Genomic DNA, 25671 nt, shown 5'->3' on the forward strand with positions numbered 1-25671 from the left:
CTTACTATGTAAGATACTTTAAATATTTTAAAATGTAATTTATTGTGATTTCAAAGTTGAATTTTCAGCATCATTACTCCAGGCTTCAGTGTCACATGATCCTTCAGAAATCATTCTAATATGCTGATTTGCTGCTCAAAAAACATTTATTATTATTTTGTTGAAAACAGCTAACAGAGTAGTGTTTTTTTCAGGTTTCTTTGATGAATAAAAAGTTGAGAAGAACAGCATTTATTTGAAATCTTATGTAACATTATAAATGTTTTTATCATCACTTTTGATCAATTCAAAGCATCCTTGCTAAATAAAAGTATTAATTTCTATAATTAATTTCTATAATTCTTTAATTGATATAATTAAAGTATTGGAGCATTCTATTATTAATAATAAATATTGATTATTATCAATATTTAAAACCGTTTTAAGGATCATGTGACACTGAAGTCTGGAGTAATGATGCAAAATTTGTGCTTTGATTACAGAAATAAATTATATTTAAAAATATATTTTAATAGAAAACAGTTATTTTAAATTGTAAAAATATTTTACAATTTTACTGTTTTTGCTGTACTTTGGATCAAATAAATGCAGGCTTGGTGAGCAGAAAAGACTTTGAAAAACATTAAAAATCATTAAAAATTAAGAATCTTTGAGCATTGTTGAGCTCATTTCAGCATTGGTTGTTGGCATTTAATCAGATCTTTTCAAATAATCAAATCAGCTCTAAAAGTAAGATAAGTCACAGGCGAAAGCTTAGATTAACTAAACTGAATGTTTACTAAAGCCGTCTAATCTTATTGTTACCCTGACATCAAAGATTTGCTTTACACATTGCACATTACTGGTCCACTGTTTATGTACTATAGTATGCAATAAAACCAAAGTATATTTGTTCTGTAAAGGACAAATTATTACTTTATTATCTCCATCTGTTGAGTTAATTTTACTGTAAAATGGACTCGGTGCACATGCAGCTAAAACGTTGCAGTGTTCCTTCGTTAAAAAACAAAATAGATACTTTTTATAGTTTTGTTCCTTAGGTCATAATGTGTAATGCATAATGTGTCAAATTGTATATGAATCATACTATTGAGAAGGTTTAATTTATGACTATTAAACAGACAACGCTGACGTAGCTTACAAACTCTAATTAATATTCATGAGCCCTACTTGCCTATGTCTGCGCGTGGCCAATCAGGTCAAAGTACTGAGCGCGGAAAATTAATATTCATAAGTCAAACCCTCACAGTAGTATATTTGCAACCCGGGACACAGGGGCTGTGTTGAAACTTTAGAGGGGTTGTGCGGTCGTCCTCCGAAAACTTTGTGAATACTGAGAAAGCAGTGTTTTAGGTTTCGGACCCAACCAGGAATTAGTAGTCACGTGACCAGACGTAATGTTTTTTTACACTGTCCACGTGATATTACAAATTTAGAGTGGCTTCAAATGTCACGGAATAGATTCTGAACTTTAGGTATACTTTAGGTGAAGCTCTTGAGTGATTAGAGGTCCACTTGGATGGATGAATAAATGAAACGATCTCATTGCGCAGCCGGTCTGAGGTGAGTTTTCAACATTGAATCTTTGCAACTTTTCCTAAAGTGGATACATTGAGTTAGATGTACACGTTGCAGTTTTGTTTTCAATAGTGCCATTCATGAAGTCAGAGCGATGCATGAAACAAGCCACTGTTCCTATATTAACACCGCTCCTGTTCTTTCATATATTTGTAGACGATTAAACAAGTTTAATTTAGAAGTTGAAGTTTGAGTTTAAGTTCTTGTAATTGATGAAACTACAGTAGCAGTAGCATTCCTGCTGTTTGAATGTATAGTTTGCAAAACTGACTAACATTTCATATGAGCGATAAAAGGCATCAGTAAACAGTTTGGAAGTTAAAAAAGTTAAGTTTGCAAATTGTCTTGTCTAAAATTTTCAGGCTATTTGGTTTTTGAATGTTGCTTCAAAGTTTTAAAATGCTACTTCTGATTTCTGCAACGTGTCATTTCTGTTTAGTGTAAACAAAATTTCGCTTTGATCGCGCGTCATCGGCATTTCAAGGCACTTTTGCGGATGAGCTCATGGGGTGTACAACGTTTACACGTCAGCATCAATAATTTTGATATCTGTTTATTTACTTACATATTTAGGAATTCGTAATGTAAAAGCGATGCGCAGTCTATATCTGACTTCGAAGTTTCCTGTCGAGTGACCCAGTTTGACTACTAATGTAATGGACTGATTTATGACTCTACATTTGAGACTATATCTTTTTTTTTTTTTAAATGCAAAACCCATGTCCTGTGTGTGTTGTCTCAGACTGGACGTTATCTTGTAGTGACGCAAGTTGCCGCCCTCAACTGCTAAATGGACCACAAAGTACCACCCTAAAGGGCACTTCAACAAATCACAAAATGAAGCGTGAGGTCCCATTTTGCCATATTTGCATACACTTGTTAATGATCCATAGGTGTTTAAAGCGTTAAATATCAGGTCACAAGATGCTTTTCCCTGATTTAATTAAGAAAGTGTTCCAAGAAAGCCTGTTCACACCTAGACAAATATTGGGTGGGACAATTTTAAGAGGTATAATCTCTCTCTCTTTGTCTCTCACACTTAAAAAAGTAGTTCACTTTCAGAACAAGAATTTACAGATAATGTACTCACCCCCTTGTCATCAAAGATGTTCGTGTCTTTCTTTCTTCATGGAGTTTTTTGAGGAAAACGTTTCAGGATTTCTCTCCATATAATAGACTTCTATGGTGCCCTGAGTTTGAACTTCCAAAATGCAGTTTAAATGCAGCTTCAATGGGCGCTAAGCAATGCTGACAGCACTCATGCATCTGTTTTTAAAAGCTAGGATCTGTAGCTGATGCACAGAATGAGTGCTCAGCTTCATTGATCGACCCTTGCTAGGCCTATTCCGAATGGAACACATCTTGGAAAGCCTCTGTATGACCCTGACCACTGTAGTGTAACTCGGTTTTAGGGTGTTACAGAACCTCTAATAGCCTTGGCCATCTTTGTGGAGAGCAACAACTCTAATTCTCAAATCCTCAGGGAGTTCTTTGCCATGAGATGCCATGTTGAACATCCAGTGGTCAATATAAGAGAATTGAACTTTAAAGCACCTAATTTTAACTGCTCTAATAGAAGATACACAACTTTGTATGGTCCTGTCAAGCAGACAAAAACATAAACATGATGAATAGGACATGTGGCTTTGCATGGTTAAACAACATACTGCTGTTATCACTTATCACTCACTTTTGTTGCCAGCTATTTAGACTAATGGCTGTATGTTGAGTTATTTTCAGGGGACAATAAATCTAGACTACTATACAAGCTGCACATTGACTACTCTAAAATATATCCAAGTTTCATTTCTATAGTATTGTCCCTTGAGAAGATATACTAAAGTGGTTGCTGAAATGTGAGGGGTGTACTCACTTTTGTGAGATACTGTAAGTCTTTGCATGCTCTCAATTGTTCAGAATGACTTTAGTGACCTTAAACAGTATCTGACTTCAACCTGCTTTTTAGGCCATGTACAAAACCCTGTTGGCTGTGCTGACAAGACAAGTTTTCACTGACTGGATTCTCACTGAGCTTGTGAAGTGCCCTGAGGTTCCTGTCACCAGTGTTGGGAAAGTTCTTTTTCTACGTGAACTAGTTCAAAGTTCAGTTCACACATTTTAAAATGAACTAGTTCAGTTCATAGTTCATAATTCAAATTTTTTGAACTAAGTTCGCAGGTTCCAAAATGAACTAGTTCATAGTTCTTTTACTTTTTCAAGTATGTTGCTGCAAGCTGTTACCCTAAGAATACTGGCATTTTCCAGTTGTTGCCCCTCATTCAGTCCACACTCGTATCCAGCTGCAGCTTTCACCCTACAGTATATTCTCAGAAACATGAGGAAGAACGTGCTGCTTGAATAAGCTCTATTTTGTTGGACTGGTTATTTATTATTTTATTTTTATAATATACACCACCATTCAAAAGTTTGGGGTCAGTAAATTTTTATTGTTTCTTTTTTTTTTTTTAAGAAATTAATACTTTTATTTACTAAGGATGTATTAAGTTAATAATTAAAAGTTTATTAAAAGTTAATAATAAATCATTTAGATTGTTAGAAAATATTTATATATTAAATAAACACTGTACTTTTTAAACTTGTTATTGATAAAAGAATCCTGGAAAAAAAATCACAGGTTGCAAAAAAATATTTGGCAGCACAATCGGTTATCTATCATTGATCATTCTAATAATAAATCAGCATATTAGAATGATTTCTGAAGAATCATGTGACACTTAAGACTGGAGTAACAGCTGATAAACAAAAATCAGCTTTTCATCCCAGGAATAAATTCTATTTTAAAGTATGTTAAAAAAAAAACAACAACATTATTTTATTTGTAAAAACATGCAATATTACTTTTTTTCTGTATTTTTAATCAAATAAAAACAGCCTTGATGAGCATAAGAAACTTCTTTAAAGACAAGTCTTAAACATTTGAACGCTAGTGTAACATTTTATTACCTGTTTTGCAAGGGAAGTAATAAAATATTATAATATTAGCAAACATTTACTTTCACCCTACAGTATATTCTCAGAAACATGAGGAAGAACGTGCTGCTTGAATGTTTTTTAATGAGGAATTAAGAAAGAAATTTAAAAATTATTTTCGGTGGACATATGACGTTTCATTCATAAAGTAGTACCCGCTACCTTCATCGGATTTTGCCTCCATTCATTCTTCGCAATTTGATGACGCATGCGCGGTGCGACTCTGTGGTGGCTGCTGTTGCCGTCTTTCTCCCTATATAATAAGGCCCGTTTTAGATTGTGTTGTAGCGGTTGTAGCGTAGATATTGTACAGTCCGTGGTTATAGCCGGGATTTTGCCTGGCTCCATGGAAATCTGGCACTCTCTAGAACAAAATTGAACTACGAGAGAACGACGTTCATAAACGCCAGAATGAGCGCGTTCACGTTCACGTTCATCAGGCAGATATACAGCACGTTCAGTTCACGTTCACCCAAATTATGAACGAGTTCATGAACGATCGTTCAATGAACTCGTTCAGGCACAACACTGCCTGTCACCCACAGGTTGCATTCAGTTGGATTGTTTCTAGGTGTGTGTGACCAATGCCAGAATCTCTTGTTCCTTTTTCACCCAGTTAGTCAAGCTACAAAGAAACTAGAAACAAAAACTGACTCAAAGATGTTTGCCTGGCAAGACTCTGCTCATGGTCACCTCAGCTACCTTCCCAGTGTAGAGATGGGTATCTTTGTGGGATGAGGCGTAATTTGAACAGCTGGGAAAAGCTGATTATAATGCTGGAGGGAGGCAGCATCATTTTCCATGCAGGCTGATGATTGTACTCACTGTTGAGGACGTCATCAGGCCTCTCTGCTTCTCTGAGAACATCTTCAGCAGCTCATCAGCAATAACTGCTTCTGACTTGAATGAGGAAGTACTTAGTAATCGGATTGATTTGTAATAATTGGAATCACTTTGGCGGAGACGGTTATTGTCATGAAGATGATCTTGTTTCTTTCTATGCTTCACTTAGTGATTCTACAAAGTATGGTATATAACAGCAATATTGTGAAATATTACAGTTTAAAAACAGTTTTCTATTGTAGTATGTGACCCTGGAGCACATTTGTAGCAATAGCTGAAATTACATTGTATGGATTAAAATGATCAATTAGGGCTTTGCAATTAATCCAAATTCAGTTTCGATTTCAGCTTCAAACGATTATGAAATTACTGTAATCGAGATGAAACAATTATTGTGCCCCGTTCTGCCCCCTTTCCAGTGGTGCGCTTTCAACAAATAATATTCCTTCTGCCGTCTCTGTGCTTAATATTAATAAAACGTAAAAATACAAAGAGAAAAATCACTCATTGCTCTTGAATGAAGGACTTTTGTAGTTTTAATGAGAAACAAAGCATGTTTAATTCTTACAGTGAGGACGCTGTTGTATTTTATGTTCAAATAATTAATACTTTCTGTAGTATTGTTAATTACTTTAGACTTGCATAAAAGTATTCAGTTTTTTTCCCCCCAAAAAAAAACCACTTTTTTTTTTTTTTTTTTTGTATTGCTATCTTTAAATTGATCGCTAATATAAAGTTTTGGACCCAGTGTGTTAAATAATAGTGACTACAATATTGACCAAAATAATCATGATTATGATTTTTGCCAAAATCGAGTAGCCCTATAAATTTTTCTTTGATCTCAAAATTCCTTTGGATTTTAAGTAAAGTTCCATGAAGATCTTTTGTAAATTTCCTGCTGTAATTATATCAAAACTTTTATTTTCTCAATATTTATATTGCACCCTCAGATTCCAGATTTTCAAATAGCTGTATCTCAATTTAAATATATATTTTCACATACAGTGCCTGCCTTGCAAAAGTATTCATTTTATTTCACGTTTTGTTTCGTTGCAGCATTATGTTAATCTGCTTTAAATTAGTTTTTCCCCACATCAATTTACACTCCATACACCACAATAATGACAAAGCAAAAACCAGATTTGCAAATTTTACTAATTTATTAAAAATAAAACACTGAAATAAGTACATTGCATAAGTATTCATACCCTTAACTCAGTACATAGTTGAAGCACCTTTACAGCCTCAAGTCTTTTTGGGTATGATGTGGCAAGCTTTGCACATCTGCATTTGGGAATTATCTGCCATTCTTTGCCTCACCTTTTCACCTCCCAAGCTCTGTCAGCTTGGATGGGGGCTGGCAGACATTTTCTAGAGTCCTAGTTGTTCCAGTCGTCTTCCATTATGGATAATGGAGGCTACATGCTTCTGTCAACCTTCAATGCAGCAGATTTTTTTCTGAACGCTTCCCTAGATCATTGCCTTAACGCAAGTCTGTCACTGAGCTCTACAGGCAGTTATCTTGACCTCAGAACTTGGTTTTTGCTCTGATATGCATTTTCCGCTGTTAGACCTTTTATGAGAGGTGTGTGCCTTTCTAAATCATGCTCAATCAAATGAATTTGCCACAGTTTAACTCCACTTGAAGTGTAGTAACATCTAGAAGCAATCTGAATGCTCCTGAGCTAAATTTCGAGTGTCCCAGAAAAGGGTGTGAATACTTATGCAACGGGATCTTTGCTTTTTTTTTTTTTGTTCTAATAAATTTGTAAAGTTGTTACAAACCTGTTTTGTGCTTTGACATTATGGTGTATGAGATGTAGATTGATGTGGAAAAAAAGTAATTTAAAGCAGTTTAACATAATGCTGCAACAAAACAAAATGTGAAAAAAAAATTAAGGGGTATGAATACTTTTGCAAGGCACTGTATGGTATTTATCCTTGTGATGCAAAGCTACATTTTTAGTATCATTACTCGCTTATAGTCACATGATCCTTAAGAAATCATTTAATATGCTTATTTGTTGCAGCTTATTAGAATGAAACATGTATTGAGATCTGTGATATTTGTGACATTTTAATACATTTATGTATAGATTGTAAAACGTTTCCAAGCTATACCCCATAGGAAATCTATTTGGTGTCAAGCAGCAATGAAAAATATTATAGTAAAGAGCATGAAAAGACATTACTGTCTTCTATTTGCAAACAGTCCAGCTCAGTAGTTAATGCACTCAGTTATCATACTGTGTTGTGTCATTTATGTACTTCTAAGTAGTTGATAATTAACCTAAAGTACACATTTTACTGCTTTATTTCATCGTTAATACTTTATGGTCCTTCTGTGTTATTTCTAAGTGAGTTTTTCTGTAACACAAACCAAATCATGCAGCAGATCTCTGAAGACTCAGTTGGCAAAGTAGTAAGACTGCGGCAGATGCTTCTTACATTTTTGTTTCTGCAGTCATAATGAGTGATAATATTTGCCATCTGTTTTCTGAAGTGGGATCCAAGAAGTTGGATTTTGTAAATTAAGAAAGTCAAGGACTTAATAAATTGTGTAAGTGATTGTAGAATAACGTCTGCTGATACTGACATTGATGAATTGATTTCTTCTAATCTCTTTTTAGGAGAGCAAGTATTTTTTTTCTCCTTTACACAATTGTTGTTGTGCCTACAAGAACAACAACAAATCTTAAAGGGATAGTTCACCAAAAAATTAAGATTCCGTAAGTAATTACTTACCCTCATGTTGTTCCAAACCTGTAAGATCTTTGTTGATTTTCGAAACACAAATTAAGATATTTTAGATGAAATCTGAGCACTTTCTGACCCTACTTAAACTGAAATGTTAAAGTCCCAGAAAGGTTGAAGGACATTGTTAAAATAGTCCATGTGACATCAGTGGTTCAACCTTATTTTGTTTTCTTTGTACACAAAATTATTCTTGTAGTTTCATAAAATTAAGGCTGAACCATTGATGTCACATTTAACAATCTCCTTACTACCTTTCTGGCCTTTTGAGCGTGTCTGTCGTGCTGCTGTCTATGCAGGGTCAGAAAGCTCTCGGATTTAATGAAAACATCTTAATTTGTGTTCTGAAGATAAACTAAGGTCATGAGAGTTAGTAATTAATGACAGAATTTTCATTTTTGTGAGCTATCCCTAAGAGTAATCAGAAAAGACCACATGACTACCTCATGCCAGTGCGGTGCATGAGTTTAATGGATTACTTTTATGATGTTTTTATGGTTTAAATCACACATTCCTTGTGTGTGTGAAACAGAAGCTTGTAATTTGAATCTGATAGGTAATTTTGAAGAAAGATAAGAAGGGTTGAAACTACATGAGAATAGGGTGGCCACACGTCCCGCGTAGCGCTTGCGCGCACAGCGTTTGAAGCCCAGTTCATGCGTCCCGCAAATTGAGACCGTGTCACGCATAATCAATGCTTGCTCAAAAAAAAAGTCGGTCACTCTATATCCTCGAGCCCCAGGCAGCCAAACGAACATTACTTGACAGTTCAGCACGCTACTGTTGCCACACCCACACCTCACTTGAACTGCTGACTAGGTTGTTGTCAACTTTTTCGTTGTTGTCATGACAGCGCTCTCACGTGCATACCAGACACACTGGGAAGGAACTTTTAGATGCGCGCTTTCCAATTCGAAAAATGGAGAAAGAGACTGAGTCTGAGGCACCGCCATCATCAATTAAAAAGAGAAGGTGTGGGTACAAGAAAGACTGGGAAAATGAATATTTGTGGCTGAAAGGTGTTCTCGTTCTGTGAACCTCTGGAGTTGTGAGTTAAGACTTTTTTTTTTTTTTCAACTGTTCCTGTGGTGTTGAGCAACTACAATTCCTGTTAATCCTATAATTTTATATTCTAATTTATTTAAAGTGAATAAATTGTAATGAAAAATAAATAAAATTAAATGGCTAAAGTAAATCGTAAGTGGAAGTGCATCTGTCAATTAATTGAATGTTCAAAATATTATGAATCTTTATTTAGAAAAAAAAATACACATTGGTTGGCCTATTCATAAGCATGCATCAGCAATTACACATGTTTAGGGGAATAGGCAGGGGTGCCGCTCGCAATTTTGGGCCCTATGACAAAATATGAGGTTGCCCCCCCCCCCCACCACACCAAAGCAGATCTCTGGGAGCCCCTAAAGGGTGCCAGGCAGTGTCCCACATTGTCCCTCAGAAACATACCCCTTGTCCCCCCTTGGGCTTATTAGCAGGTGGTCACCCTTAGGGGTGTAAATATTAATCGATTCGTATCGATGCATCGATTATGCAGCCGACGATTCAATGCATCAATTCGTCCGCAAGAGTATCGATTAATGTGTTTATTTTGCCGCCTGTTTGTTCACCTGTCAATTTTTAGCATCCGTTTCGACCTTTCTATTACTGTCTATGGCTCCGACGTAAGCATACTACCTACTCCTAAGCTGCGGGTGGCGCTAACCTCATTATTGTCTTCTACTTCACACTGCTTCACATGCGTCACAGTCTATCTACGTTGTTTAAACAGTGAATAGGCTAATTGGCCATAGGAGACCTGCACTATATTAGACTTAATTTTTTTTTATTTTGTTCTTATTACAATTTATCTGATTGCACTTTGTAGATGCAGTAACTGTTCTATTTGCTGTTCTATTTGCTGTTCTATTTGCAGTGCATTGAGCACAACTGCTATAGTGTAACATACACATAATGTGAATACTGTTTCTGTATTCTCAATAAAAGGCAAATTATTTACTATTTTTGTTGATTTATTTGAAACTTAATAGATACCATGTAAAAATACCTAGTATTGAATCGGATCGAATCGCATCGTATCACTGGGAATTCTGAAGTATCGAAAATAATCGAATCGTTGGCTTAAGAAATCGGTAACGTATCGAATCGTCTTGAAGGCTCCGATTTACAACCCTAGTCACCCTACATGAGAATGAGTAAATGATCATACTTGAGGTTACCATAAACCTAGTCTCAGCCTCAGACGTGACGCCCACGGAACGTTGGCTAAACATCTGATGCATATGGTACACTTAACTGGAAACACTTCAGGAATGTCGAAGTCGTGATCTGATTAGTTGAATTTGATCGGATATCCGGAACACGCGAGTGTCGCGTTTATTTTTGGTCCGCCGGGAAACAAAGCGCAGACTGATTTACTCGCGTTTTGCTAAAAGGTGCTTATGCAGACGCCGTTGTTGTTATATACATTTGCGTCGTTCGCGAACAAATTACTGACTTACTGCTTGTTCTCCCTCTTCTTCGTTAACTTTCAATGCTGGTTATTTCAATGACTGACTTGTTGCACGCCAGTCTGTTGTTGTGGGGGCATTTCTACACCCCGAAACGTGACGCTGAACGAAACGAACTGTGATTGGTTGTTTGACATGTCGGTCAAACGGCCTTATGGGCGGGCCTTGGCCAATTAAAGCTCCCATGAATTGGGAGACTGATGGCTGAAGGTCTGGCTACGCGAGACTACCATAAACCAAGATACACCCTTTTATCTTTCTTTATCTGTGTAAATCAAACTGTTCTTAAGCCCAACAAATCATTGTTCTCTTTTTGTCTTGTTTCAGTGAGAGTTTCTGGACATTATGCCAATTGAAGAAGTCTGCGACAGTGTTTCAGCAGAGGATGATGTTAAGAAGGGGCCTGATTTTCCTTTTCTTTTAGAAGAGCGAGAAAAAGAAAAGGTGCCCTGGAAGGAAGTGTTGAGAAGGAAGGTGGGAAAAAAGTGTTCCTGCAGTTCTGCCCGAGCCAAAGCCCTGGTTGTAGACTCCGTCCCAATCATTAAATGGCTGCCAAAATATCAGTTCAAAAACTGGATCATTGGGGATGCCATGTCTGGCCTTATCGTGGGCATCCTGTTGGTTCCCCAGTCCATCGCCTATTCTTTACTAGCAGAACAAGACCCTATTTATGGACTCTATACCTCTTTCTTTGCCAGCATTATCTATGCCCTACTGGGCACCTCCAGGCACATCTCTGTTGGGATGTTTGGGGTATTGTGTCTTCTGGTGGGACAGGTCGTGGACAGGGAACTTACTCTGGCAGGATATCCATCGGACAACAATCAGACCGCCTTTGGAAATGTGGACAACAGCACTGGTCCAATCTGTGACCGAAGCTGCTATGCAATCATGGTGGCAGCAACACTAACTTTTACAGCAGGAGTCTATCAGGTTGGTCCATCTATCATGGAATTTTTTTGTCATGTTTGGTTTGATTAAAACAAATTCTGGTGCGATTTGCTCTGTTAGCGCAGTTCATTTGAGTAAGTGTGAACACCGCCATCTGAACCCTGTTGCACACCAAACAAGCGGACTGAGACCGATAAAGGGATTGTTTGGAAGTGAACTGAAAACCAACTTTGATGTGGTTCAAATGAAATATGAATGCAAAATACTTTAAACAAACCAAAAACAGGAAGTAATGACAAGACGCAATACTATGTGATATGATTTAATGATGTAAAAAAGTGGTGTATCCAAAACAAATGAGCAGAGGGCAACTGTGGAGCAACCAGGAGGAAGTGCTTTATATGAGCTCTTTGTGAGTTTGCAGGTGGTGAAAATAAAATCATATACAGTACACGCACGCTTAGTCTAGCAGGTGGCATTAGGTGTATTCGACTTAAAACGGTGCTGTACTTTGATGTCATACACTCACAGCACTGCATTAAGTCGAACTCACCATTTCTTTTCTTTTTTTTTGAGTTCCGGAACTCAATCCGTTGCAGTAATATAATGGCAGTCAATGGCACCAAATCTTTAAGAGTAAAAAAAAAAAACATACAGAGACAAAACCAAATTAAACCCTGTGGCTTGTGACGATACATTGAGGTGTCTCAGATGATCGGTCTGTGCAAGAAACTGAACAGTATTTATATCAGCCACAGGGTTTAATTTGGTTTTGTCTGTGTATGTTTTTTTTTTACTCTCAAAGATTCGGTGACCATTGACTGCTATTATATGATTGACAGACTGCAATGGCTTGAGTTAAAAATCTTGGTTTGTGTTCTACTGAAGAAACAAAGTCACCTACATCTTGGATGCCCTGGGGGTAAGCAGATAAGCATCCAATTTTTATTTTTGGGTGAACTATTCCTTTAACTTTTTTTTGCACATAGCACTAGTGCTACAGAGATTGAATGTTTTGTAGCACATGCCAAACAGTTGTAGCACAAGTTAGGGGTGGGCAATACGGCAAAAATATCATATCACAATTGTTTTTCAGGAATACCACGATTCATGATTTCATCATGATTCCTTTTCATGGTGGCTTTACTATTTAATACTAATTTCCCTTTTGTAAAAAAAAAAGCCTTTCAAGATAACAAAATATAAAATAAAAAAGAATTTCAGATGTTTAGGCCAAAGTGGGTGAAGATAAAAATCTTTGTCATTATTTTATATTTGTTATTAGAAAATAAGAACAAAGATATACATTACAAATACGCATAATGTACAAATAAAACAAACAGTGCTTTATTTTTCAGGTACAGTATTTAGCAGTAGCCAAACATTCAAGAAATTAAATTAACAAATCATCAAGTAAAACACTACTTACACTACCAGTCAAAAGTCTGGACACACTTCCCCATTCTCTTTGAAGGGGAGGTGTGTCCAAACTATTTGTTTTATTAACATTAAACGAATAGTTCACGCAAAACTGAAAATTCTATCATCTGTCTGTCAATCCTGTCATAGTGTTTTATTTTTACACCATCATTGTTTTAAACCTGAATTAGTGTATTTCTTCTGTTGAACATAAACGTTATATTGAAGAATGTGGGTAACCAAACAGTTGCTGTCGACTTCCATAGTATTTTCCCCTCTACTATCAAATCTGGACCAGCTACTGTTTAGTTACCCACATTATTCAAAATATCTTCTTTTGTGTTCAGCACAAGAAAGAAATTAATACAGGATTGGGACAACATGTAAATGAGTAAATAATGAAATTAGTGAACTATTGCTTTAATGACAAGCTTTTAGTGTTTAGTCCTGTCGCTTTAAGCTGCTTGCACCCGTTTCTCTCTCAACTGTTTGCTTTTATTTTACAACATAACCAATTGTGTTTATATGTGAACCTCATGTGTTTTTGACAGTAGCCTATTAGATGCTAAATCAATCAGACACGAAAGACAACTTAGCCCAGTAATCAGGCGCTGTTTGACAGGTGTGTGATTGCGCTTCAGGTAGGTGCTCAGAAAAGGCGTGAGTCAGAACAGCATGTGAATTAAACGTTTAACTGGCATTTTGATGTATGACGCACTGTACAGCCATGCTTTAGGTTCACTGTCAAAAATGCCAGTGTGAAAGCTAAGCTGACCAGGACCAAATGTGTAATTTTCCTTTTTGGTCAAAATTAACCAAACTAACTGAACAACAAGTGTGAACACACCCTAAATGTATTAATTCTCTGCTTGGGTTGCAGGTGTTGATGGGTCTCCTACAGGTTGGCTTTGTCTCCGTCTACCTCTCTGACTCTCTGTTAAGTGGTTTTGCAACTGGTGCCTCTCTCACCATCCTCACGTCCCAGATAAAGTACTTTCTGGGCCTTCACCTTCCTCGTGCCCAAGGCTGGGGTTCGCTCATTAAAACCTGGATCAATCTGTTCAAAAATTTGGGACATACCAACATATGTGACCTCATAACCAGCATAGTCTGCTTGCTTGTGCTCATACCCACCAAAGAGCTCAACGATCGCTTTAAGGCCAAGCTCAAGGCTCCTATTCCCTTTGAACTCTTTGTGGTCATCGCTGCTACTCTAGCTTCCCACTTTGGACAGTTTGAGGAAACTTACGGCTCGGACGTAGCTGGCAACATTCCCACGGGCTTCATGCCACCACAGCTTCCCAACTGGTCTCTCATACCTAATATCGCAATTGATGCATTCTCAATCGCCCTTGTTGGTTTCGCCATTACTGTGTCTTTGTCCGAGATGTTTGCCAAGAAGCATGGTTATATAGTGGACCCTAACCAGGAGATGTATGCTATTGGGTTCTGTAATATCATTCCTTCCTTCTTCCGATGTTTCACAACCAGCGCTGCCTTGACCAAGACTCTTGTGAAAGAGTCCACAGGTTGCCAGACTCAGGTCTCAGGATTGGTGACTGCTCTTGCGCTGCTGCTCGTCATGCTTGTTATTGCACCTGCCTTCTACTCATTGCAGAAGTAAGTAAACATTAGTACTTTTCCATATTGAAATTGTGTCTATTTCCTCTAGACCAGGGCCCGTATTCACAAAACATTTTATCTTACCATTAAGAGTTCTCCTAAATAGCAATAAAAGTTTTTAGCTTAAGAGCTTAAGAGTTTTCTCTTATTTCCAAAGCTGCTGAGACAAACTTTTACTAAGAAATAAAGAGAAGTCTTAAGCTAAGTGTAGGGACGGGGTTGACCTCGTTGCTATGGATGATGTCAGCAAGCTTATTAACTATGCACACAGTGATTGGCTGATAGGGGAAGGGTCTCTGTCAGAGATTTGTTCATAGAAATATTGTAGAGCATGATATTAATCTACCATATTCAAATAAAGATTTTTTTTAAAATGTTGCCATCAAGATTTTAAAGTGCAGGCTAGGTGTCACAAATTAAACAAGTATATGTTCAGCTGATTATCAGTCTATTACTTGTGTGCTTCCCATAACAATTAGCTGATATGCATATAAACAGCCTTTTTTATTAACAGAATAGAATAATCATGGCTGATAAGATATGCAAACGTAAAAGAAAACCAAACTGGAAACAATAACAGCCGTTACTTCTTGCCTAACTTGTTAATGAAAACAAGGATATAATCAATGGAAAATTTGTTGGGACAATCTCCAAAACCAAAAAAATTGCGTGACTGACACACCCACTGTTTTTAAGATTTTCTCCTAAATTGGCAAGTTATGAGCTACTTTTAGCCTTAAGATGTTTTGTGAATACGGCCCAGAGGTCTTCAACCCTGCTCCTGGAGACCCACTTTCTTGGAAAGTTTATTTCCAGTTGGAAATTGCACACCTGCCTGCAATTTTCAAGCAGTCTTGAGGAACATGATTGGCCGCTTCAGGTGTGTTTGATTAGGGTTGTAGCTAGACCTCTCTGCTCTAGACCATAGGTCTTTAGCCCTGCTCCTGGGGACCCACTTTCCTGCAGAGTTTTGCTCCAACACTAATCAAACACTATTGAACCAGCTAATCAAGGTCTTCAGGATCACTTGAAAAGTCACTGACCAGGTGTGCTGAAGCAGGTTGGAAAGAAACAGGACAGTGGGTTCCTAGGAGACCTGTGCTCTCGACCAGGGGTGCCCAATCCTGTTCCTGGAGATCTACCTGCCTGCAGACTTTAGTTCCAGCCCTGCTCAAACACAGCTGTCTGTAATTATCAAGTGCTAGCTAAGAGATTAATTAGCTGGTTTAGGTGTGTTTAATCAGGGTTGGAGCTGAACTTTGCAGGATAGTAGATCTCCAGGAACAGGATTGGGCACCCCTGCTCTAGACCAAGGATGGGCAGCGTCAGTCCTGGAGTACCAATGTCATGCAGAGTTTAGCTCCAATTCTGAACCCTGACCCTGATTTAGCTTTTTCAGGTGTGTTTGACTAGAGTTGTAGCTAAACTCTTCAGGATAGTTGGTTCCCGGGAACAGGGTTGAAGTCTTCTGCTCTAGACCATAGGTCTTCAACCCTGCTCCTGGGGACCCACTTTCCTGCAGAGTTTTGCTCCAACCCTAATCAAACATGAGTGAACCAGCTAATCAAGGTCTTCAGGATCACTTGTAAAGTCACAGGCCAGGTGTGCCAAATCAGGCTGGAAAGAAATGGGACAATGGGTCCCTAGGAGCAGGGTTGAAGACCTATGCTCTAGACCAGGGATGGCGAACGTTGGTCCTGGAGAGCTGCAGACCTGCAAAGTTTAGCTTCAACCCTAATCCAACATACCTGAACAAGCTAATCAAGTCTGAAGGTTTACTAGAAAGCTACACCCAGGTGAGTTTTATTTAGGGTTGCAGCTGAACTCTGCAGGGCTGCAGTTCTCTAGGACCAGAGTTCACCACCCCTGTTCTAGATCAAGGATAGGCCTGGAGTACCGATGTCCTGCAGAATTTAGCTCCAACTCTGAACCCTGACTATGATTAGCTTGTTCAGGTGTGTTTAATTAGGTTTGAAGCTAAACTCTGGAGGAAAGCGGCACTTCACGACCGACGCTGCCTATCCCTTTTCTAGACTTTACCTAATTGTGTCCTCTTCATTTTTGCAGATGCGTTCTGGCCGTCATCATAGTCGTCAACCTCCGGGGGGCACTCCGAAAGTTTGGGGACATTCCCCAAATGTGGCGTGTCAACCGTGTGGACACTATCATCTGGCTGGTTACTATGGGTACATCAGCACTAGTTAACACCGAGCTAGGTCTTCTGGTTGGAGTCCTTGTCTCTGCATTCTGTGTCCTTGGCCGAACCCAGTCCGCCCAAGTCCGTCAGCTGGGCCAAGCAGGGGACCGTGAGCTCTTTGAAGACATTGGGTCCTACAAGGGTCTCCAAAGCCAGCCAGGGGTGGCTGTTTTCCGATACGAGGCTCCTATTTACTATGCCAACCAAGCTCTTTTCAAGAAGTCGCTCTACCGCAATGTGGGCCTGGATCCGCTTAAAGAAAAGGCCAGACGTAGGAAGGTAGAGAAGCAGAGGAATCAGAAACAAGGTGAAGACGACCAGAAGCAAGAGATGGATGTGTCCACCAATGTGTATCTGCTACAGCACAACAGTGTGCACACACTGGTCCTAGACTGCAGTCCAGTACTGTTTCTGGACACTGCTGGAGTCAATGCTTTGAAAGAGGTATGCAAGGACTACAAGGAGCTGGGAATCAATGTGCTTTTGGCGCAATGCAACAGCTCTGTCATTGCTTCTTTGCGTAGGGGAGGCTATTATGACCCAAAGAAAGAGACTAAAGAAATACAGTTTCACACTCTTAGTGATGCCATCTCTTATGCTCAAAGCTTGAAGTCACAAAATGGCGATTGTGACACTGTTGTGTAATACTTGATAATTTATTGATCTGATATTTGTTTTGTCAATTCAGAATTATATGATCATTTACATTACCTCATGTCGTTCTGTATCTGTATCACTTTTGTAAATACAAAATACAAAAGAACATATCTAGAATGTTTCTGTCTGTGCACCAGTCAGTGTAGTTTTAGACCCCATCGACTTTCTTTGCATTAAAAAAAAATCACTAAATCATTTCTTAAAATATCAAGTCGTGCAGGTTTGGAACCACATGAGAGTTTTCATTTTTGAGAGAATTATGTCTTCAAAATGTCTTACAATGCACAGACAATCATCTGTTTATATTTGTTAAAAGATGCAGTGGAGGTCAAAAGTTTACACCCCACTTTCAGAATCTGCAAAATAGTATTTTACCAAAATAAGAGGGATCATACAAAATGCATGTTATTGTTTATTTAGTACTGACCTGAATAAGATATTTCACATAAGATATGTGTACATAGAGTCTACAAGAGACAATTATAGTTGAATTTATAAAAAATGACCCTGTTCAAATGTTTACAGTACATCCCCTTGATTTTTAATACTGTGTTGTTACCTGAATGATCCACAGCTGTGTTTTTTTTTAGAGATAGTTATTTATGAGTCCCTTGTTTGTCCTAAATGGTTAAACTGCCTGCTGTTCTTCAGAAAAATCCTTCAGGTCCCACATATTAGTGTTTTTTTTTTTTTTTTTTTTTTTAGCTTTTTTTGTGTATTTTGACCCTTTTCAATAATGACTGTATGATTTTTGAGATCCAACTTTTCACACTGGGTACAACTGAGGGACTCATGCAACTATTACAGAAGGTTCAAACACTCCCAGATGCTCCAGAAGAAAGAAAACATGCATTAAGAGCTGGGGGTGAAAACATTTTAAATTTGAAGATCAGGGTAAATTGAATTTATTCAGTCTGGGAAACATGTAACTATCTTATGTAGTCTCTGAAGGGCAGTACTAAATGAAAAAATATGATATTTAGGCAAAATAAGAAAAATGTACACTCTGTTCTAGATCAAATCTTTTTTTTTTTAATGAAAAAAATCTCCATTCTGTTCAAAAGTTTTCACCCCTGGCTCTTAGTGCATGGTTCCTTCCTTTTAAACCTTCTGAAATAGTTGCATATTAGTCTCTCAGTTGTCATCAGTGTGAAAAGATGGATCTCAAAATCATACAGTCATTGTTGGAAAGGACAAACAATGAACTTATGAACAAAGATCACTAAACAAAAAACACATCTGTGGATCATTCAGATAACAACACAGTATTAAGAATCAAGTGTATGTAAACTTGTGAACAGGGCATTTTTTCATTAATGCAACTATTACTTTCTCTTGTGAACTATATGTAAACATTTTTTGTGTGAAATATCTTATTCAGGTCAGTACTAAATAAACAATAACATGCATTTTGCATGATCCCTCTTATTTTGGTAAAACAATTAACATTTTGCAGATTCTGAAAGGGGGATGTAAACGTTTGACCTCAACTGTAATTGCTGATGAAAAGCAGTTTGTTGCAAAACACTGTTTTTTACAGAACCTTTAAATAGAAGTTCAAACTTTAACTGCAAGTCTTTGTTTTTCGTGACGTTTTTCCAGTCAGGACGACAATCAGAATTTTTCAGGATGTCAAAAAGAATGTTTGTATCATTTACACAATTTTATTTAAATGGCTAAAACTCAGTATTTAAGGCATCAGACTTTCTACATGAATAGAAATGGTTTATGCTAGACAGGCTCCAGCTTGTTTATTTATTCTTTATCTCCTTCCACTCTAGATTTTTTTCTCATTCAGTCAGAATTATATGTTATATAATCTCAGTTGTGACATTTACCCAGCTTTATGGGTGCTTGTGCTAGTTCAAATGACCATAAAACTTGGATACACTGAGCGCTTGTTGTCTGGGTGAATGTTAGTTGAACTCTTTCACCCAGTCGTATGATTATGTCAATCGACATTAGAGAGTGTACCAATGTGCCTTGTCACTGTGAATGTGCAGCCAAAGAGTAGCTTTTGAAAAGTGCATCTTTTTTCTTAAAAAGCTTTGCTGAAGGAGCCAAATAAAAATGTTTGGTCAGGACTTTCTTTGACTCAGCTTTCATTCCACATAGAGAGTATAGAGGGCTCAGGTAGATTATTTTAATGGCATTGTGTCAGACCTGTTGAACAGGTCTGAAGGAACAGGAGACATAGCCAGATGATCTGTTACTGCATACCAAACCCAGGCTCAGGGAAATGACACAATCTGTCCTCCTATTGGCTGAATTGGAACCGGGTATGAACACAGATGATTTTTCTAAAATGCTTGCACAAATAGAAATAGAATTTCAAACATAGGCCTTTAAGGGCAAACTAGGAACTATTTATGTAGTTTTTATCTTATGTAGTGGTTTCACTCTTCCAAAAGGAAATTGTCACAGTGATGCCATAGAAGAACCTTTTTTTCTTAAAGGAAGCTTTTGTGCAATGGAAAGATCTATGAATGTTATAGGGTCTTTACGGAAGCATTAATGCCAATAAAGAACCTTTATTTTTTTTTAAGAATATATGGTGATACTACTTACTGAAACATTTCTAGTAGTTTTTAGTTCATGCTTTTTGGATGTTTCTGTGTGTATTACTTTGTTTTAGTATAATTATATTCTTAAAATATCTCTATATGTGACCCTGGACCACAAAACCAGTCTTAAGTCGCTGGGGTATATTTGTAGCAATAGCCAAAAATACATAGTATGGGTCAAAATTATTGATTTTTCTTTTGTCAAAAATCATTAGGAAATTAAGTAAAGATCATGTTCCATGAAGATTTTTTGTAAAATTCCTACTGAAAACCTATCAAAATGTAATTTTTGATTAGTAATATGCATTGCTAAGAACTTAATTTGGACAACTTTAAAGGTGTTTTTCTCAGTATTTTGATGTTTTGCACCCTTAGATTTCAGATTTTCAAATAGATGTATCTCGGCCAAATATTGTCTTATCCTAACAAACCATACAGCAATAGAAAGCTTATTTATTGAGCTTTCATATGATGTATATATCTCAGTTTTGTAAAATTTAAACTTATGACTGGTTTTGTGGTCCAGGGTCACATATGTGATCCTAGAACACAAAACCAGTCATGAGGGTATTTTTTTTAATTGAGATTTATAAATCTTCTGAAAGCTAAATGAATAAACTTAGTTAGGATATGACAATATTTAGCTGAGATACAACAATTTGAAAATCTGGTATCTGAGGGTGCCAAAAAAATTGAAATATTGAGAAAATTGCCTTTAAATTTGTCCAAATGAAATCCTTAGCAATGCATATATTACTAATCAAAAATTAAATTTTCATATATTTATGGGAGAAAATTTACAAAATATCTTAATGAAACATGATCTAATGATTTTTGGCATAAAATATATTTTTTGACCCATATTGTTGGCTATTGCTACAAATATACCCTTGCTACTAATGACTGGTTTTGTGGGCCAGCGTCACATACAGTATATACAAATTCAGGTATTTCCATATCTGTACATATTGATTATTTGTAATCACTGATATTGGAAGGAACCAAATATATTTAATTTGTGACATTTTATCTTCTATAAATGTAATTTGTCTTGTAATTATTATAAAATAAACTGTTTACAAAAAGCCAAGTTGTCTTTGTCTTGATTGGAAATCAACAAAATTTAATTTCCTCTTGCATTAGGTGCTTCCTCTGCTGAATTACTATTTTATTCTGTGCTTTGTGTTTTTATAATTTTAATCATTTTTAAAATTTAAAATTAAAATGAGTGAGGAGAACCCAAAGTCATTCAATTGAGTGCATGCTTTGACACAAGGTGTTTTAACTTAAAGCCACCACCAGTGTGCAGCATTGTTCTGCAGGAGATCATGTCAAGTCTTTAAAGGGAAAGTTCACCTGAAAAAGCTAATCATTTACTCACCCTCATTTATTCCAATTTCTGTAAACACAGAAGATATTTTGAGGGATGTCTAAAATATGTCACATACTCAAGAAAGTAAATCATATAGAACAGGGTTGGAATGACATAAGAGTGAGTAAATGATAACAACATGTTTATTTTTGAGTGAACTATTGCTTTAACACTAAAATGCATATCAGTCAAAAATAAATTTATGGCATTATGCAGATGAAAATGTACTAAATTCCAGAGTTTTATGCAGCTGCTGACAGGTAATTTTTTATAGGAAATTTTGGCGTGAGAACTGCGCATGCCAGCACATCTGCAGTTTATGATGCCTTCAGGTTCTACGGCCAGTTTGTCTCCTGTCAAAAGTGTTTTATTTTTGTCACATCTACAAGGCAGCCAGAAAGAAAGGGTGTCTGAAAGACATGGAGCATCTCAATGACATTAGCAGGTGTTGGGATGGCAGAAGAGACAGCAGCTGTCTGTTATTTCAGTGGGATCCTGACAAGGACGAGGCCTCTGTATACACACAACCTGTGTTTAAATGCAAAAATGCATTGGAGTGGAGATAAGCATGTATTCATTGTAAACATTCATATACTGAATAATGGTCAAACAGTACATTGATACTATACTGTTAAACTAGATATTACCATCATCAGTTTAAAAAAACATATTTAAGGAATATCACATGAACAAAAATGTGGTTGCACAGGTATTACAATCATGTTGATATTAAAGGTAATAGTTCACCTCAAAAATAAAATTTGCTTGTCTTCATGTCATCTGAGATGTAAAAGAGTTTGTTTCTTCATCAAAACAGATTTGGAGAAATGTAGCATTACATCACTTGCTCACCAATGGATCCTCTTCAGTGAATGGGTGCCATGTTTTCGGAGATGTGAACTCCATTCAGCGATCATGAACCTGCCGAAAGCAGCCTTATCTCGGCCAGTTCTTCTGGAATTTGCCGCTGTGGTTAAACTTGAGCCATATTATTTTTGTTCACATAATTATCTGTTCCAGAGCAAATAGTTTGTGCAAAATCTCATAATAACTTCATATTGTTATAATACCAATGCTGTATGTACGCGTGCTGCTTTTGTACTTTTGTCTGAATTGCGTAGCAACTTTTATAATTTTACAATATTTTATATAAATAATAGTGTTTAATAATAGTATTTGGTATTGAGAAACTTCTTTGTATTAGTAATGGATATTTCGTTACATTGTTCCGCCATTAGATGGCGACAAGAGACATGTTTTTTATGAGAGTCAGTAGAAGAGACTTTTATATTGAAAACAAGATTGTATTATTTTTTCTTTCAACAACAGCTTGTAAGACACAACCAACAAATGCACTGAGCAATGTTCCTATCTAAAATCACCCTGTTTTATTGTGAACATGAGCTGAAGAATGAATGCTGTATCACACTAGTCTACTTTACATAAAACAGTAAACTTTTAATACAATAAGGTTTTAATAAAACAACTCAACAATCCTTTGATACTAGTTTTAAAGTGATGTTTTTGGATTAGTCGGGCTCAGCTTTCAGTTTGAGATTTGAATCTATGTTGAAAGAAAATAGTTGTGCACACAAACTATTTATTTGTTTTTAAAGACACTCCATGCTTGTTTCTAATTTATTTACATACCTGTGCTGTGGAACTGAGTGTTTTCACCCAAGAGGTGTCACTTGTATAGTTTTGAATAGGGAAAAATGCAATGCTCATTACAGAGCCATGGCTCATTATGGCCGCGAAGCACCGCCTTCTTAATGTAACAGCCAATCGTTGATTAGTTAAAGCAGCGCGTCACTTCAGCTGTAGTTAAAAGCAGAGCCATTAAAAGCCATTAAAAGCAGAGCCATTTTTTAGCGCTATTGGAGCACAAGGAACCATAATTATAAGGCAGTTCTTGTGAGATTTCATTGGTGATTTAAAATATGACATTTAATCGTAAGCTTGTTGAACACTTTTGGAGAATTTTATGTTTCCCCATTGCACTTGCATGTCTGAGAGGCGTTTCAAAGATGGCCGCCGAGTGAAATGAAGTTGGCACTGAATATAAACAATGCCACTGAACCAAACGGAACTTGCATATTTTGCTGATTATTGCTGCCGAAAATGGTAAATTATTGTCAGGTTTTGGGCTGTACGAATTGGTCGGACCGGGAAAAACATTTGGAGCACTATAGACTGCCAAACGTTATAACAAATCAAGGAGAATAGTGAAAAAACTGAGGAACAAAAGGCGTTTGTGGTTGGCCAAACTGAACCCGGATTTCCAGGGCAGGAATCATTTCCGGTCAGGTAGGTGAAATGTTAGTCTAATATCTTAATTAATAATGCTCTTACGTATCTATACCAGCTGTTAACTTCAGTTCAGTCAAAGTCTTGCGCCCTTTCCTACTCTATATGATTTAGCAGCTTCCACACGTTTTTTTTCCGTGGTTTAGACAGCATAAATGAGCAGAACAATGTATTTAGAAGTACACTAACTGTGCAATCAATGCTGTTGTGTACATCCGAGTATCCCTCTATAAACGCAATATCACACTCTTAGTGGTGTAATATTGCTTCTTTATGACTCATATTTTGTCCAGAAGTGACGGTTAAAAGTTAACATCCTAACAAACATGCTGATTTTCACTTTACCAGGTGTTAACTGATGGACTCGAGTGGAATGGATTAATGTGATGGTTTTATCAGTTGTTTGGCCTCTCATTCTGACGGCACCCATTCACTGCAGAGGATCAATTGGTGAGTAATGTAATACTACATTTTTGCAATGCTACATTTTCAGCAGATTTTCATATTTGGCTGAAATATTCCTGTTGAAAAAAACAGCATATGCTGGTTAGGTAGGTTTTGATGCTGGGATGCTGGTTTTAGCTGGTTTATGCTGATCCCTATAATAAACCAGCAAAAGGCCATCTTAAAACAGCATCCCAGCATCAAAACCTAACTAACCAGCATATACGTTTTTTTTTAAAACAGGGATTCCTTTAAATATTGTCCAGGATGATCACACATACACATAATTATGCACGTAGACACATCACATACAATAAAACAGTCAACAAAAATAGTAGTAAACACACGATACTTTTCTTTTGCAAAGTTGGATGACAGTATCTTAGTGTAAAGGAAGTTTCTACACATTGTTTTCAAGTGGAAAAAATGTGACCTTATTTGTTCCAGTACTATACGTCCATTTCATGCATCCTTTCTCTCTTTTGCTCCTGGGAAGTAGGCCCTTACACTAGAGAAAGCAATATTATGGGTAGACGACTCATAGTTTAGCTGGTATCAATGGCTTTAAGTTAAAGCATCTTGATGGATTTATATTTCGTAGATTGATTTTGAATTATTGTCATGTTTAGACTCTAATTCTGACGTCACCCATTCACTGCAGAGGATCCATTGGTGAGCGAGTGATGTAATGCTGAATTTCTCCAAATCTGTTCCCATGAAGAAACAAACTCATCTACATCTACATGGCCTGAGGGTGAGTAAATTGCATATTTGTGCTTTGCCAGTGAAAATATTTCAATGAGCTTGTCATGCAAATAAGGTGATAGTGAATAAGTACTTTAAATGAAGAACAGGCTTTAAAATATACATATTCTCTTTATCTGTGGATATAATTTCACCATCATGACAAAAATAAAAATAAAAAAGGAAAAGGTAGGAGGCAGAGAGAGCAGTAATGCTGTAATAAACAGTGTGATCCTGAAGAACTGTCTCTGTATTGATTAGACTCTCGTTTGCTGTGAATCTCATCGCTTTAATGAAGTGTAATTGTGCCATTAATTATCGGTCATCAGTTCAGCACCCACAATCTGCCACTTCAGGGCATAAGTGAAAGCATTTGTGATCTCCATTTGAGCTCATTTCACATTTATTCATATAAAAGCTATTCTCTGTGCCTCATTTCCTCTAATCAATAAGAAGCTGTCTTAAAATGCTGCACAAACTGTAAAAAAGGTAAGAGAAACAACTTTGTATTAGCAGTTTTTGGCTCAGCGTATGACGGTTCTTGGAATAAGTGTGAGGCAGTTGTTTTGAGATTTTGTACGCATTGCTGGTGTAGATACATTTGAATAAAGCCTGAAGCCGGTTGTTGAGATAAGCAAAGTTTATTGGCATCTCTATTCATCTCCTGTTGTGAAATGCTGAATCTACATAATCCACCTTGTAGGGACACCAGCATCTGCCTCTTTAGACTCTTTGTGTTGTGGCTTTACAGCCAGACCATCA

At 37.0% G+C, this 25671-nt stretch overlaps 1 protein-coding gene across 1 annotated transcript; it reads left to right on the forward strand.

The window, feature by feature from the left end:
• The first annotated feature begins 1372 nt into the window (after nucleotides 1-1372).
• slc26a2 (solute carrier family 26 member 2) lies at nucleotides 1373-20162 on the forward strand. Its single transcript, XM_073820492.1, has 4 exons — nucleotides 1373-1563; nucleotides 11019-11624; nucleotides 13882-14621; nucleotides 16692-20162. Exons 2-4 carry the CDS (start codon nucleotides 11037-11039, stop codon nucleotides 17464-17466), a joined length of 2103 nt encoding a protein of 700 aa, XP_073676593.1. The 5' UTR covers nucleotides 1373-1563; nucleotides 11019-11036; the 3' UTR covers nucleotides 17467-20162.
• The last annotated feature ends 5509 nt before the right edge of the window (nucleotides 20163-25671 follow it).

Source organism: Garra rufa, chromosome 16 (assembly GCF_049309525.1).
Source record: "Garra rufa chromosome 16, GarRuf1.0, whole genome shotgun sequence".
NCBI classification, from domain to species: Eukaryota; Metazoa; Chordata; class Actinopteri; order Cypriniformes; family Cyprinidae; genus Garra; species Garra rufa.

Coding starts and splice junctions, on each gene's coding strand:
- slc26a2 (XM_073820492.1), top strand. CDS start 11,037: ATGCCAATTGAAGAAGTCTGCGACAGTGTTTCAGCAGAGGATGATGTT. Junction 11,625..13,881: donor TTACAGCAGGAGTCTATCAG/GTTGGTCCATCT, acceptor CTTGGGTTGCAG/GTGTTGATGGGTCTCCTACA. Junction 14,622..16,691: donor GCCTTCTACTCATTGCAGAA/GTAAGTAAACAT, acceptor TCATTTTTGCAG/ATGCGTTCTGGCCGTCATCA.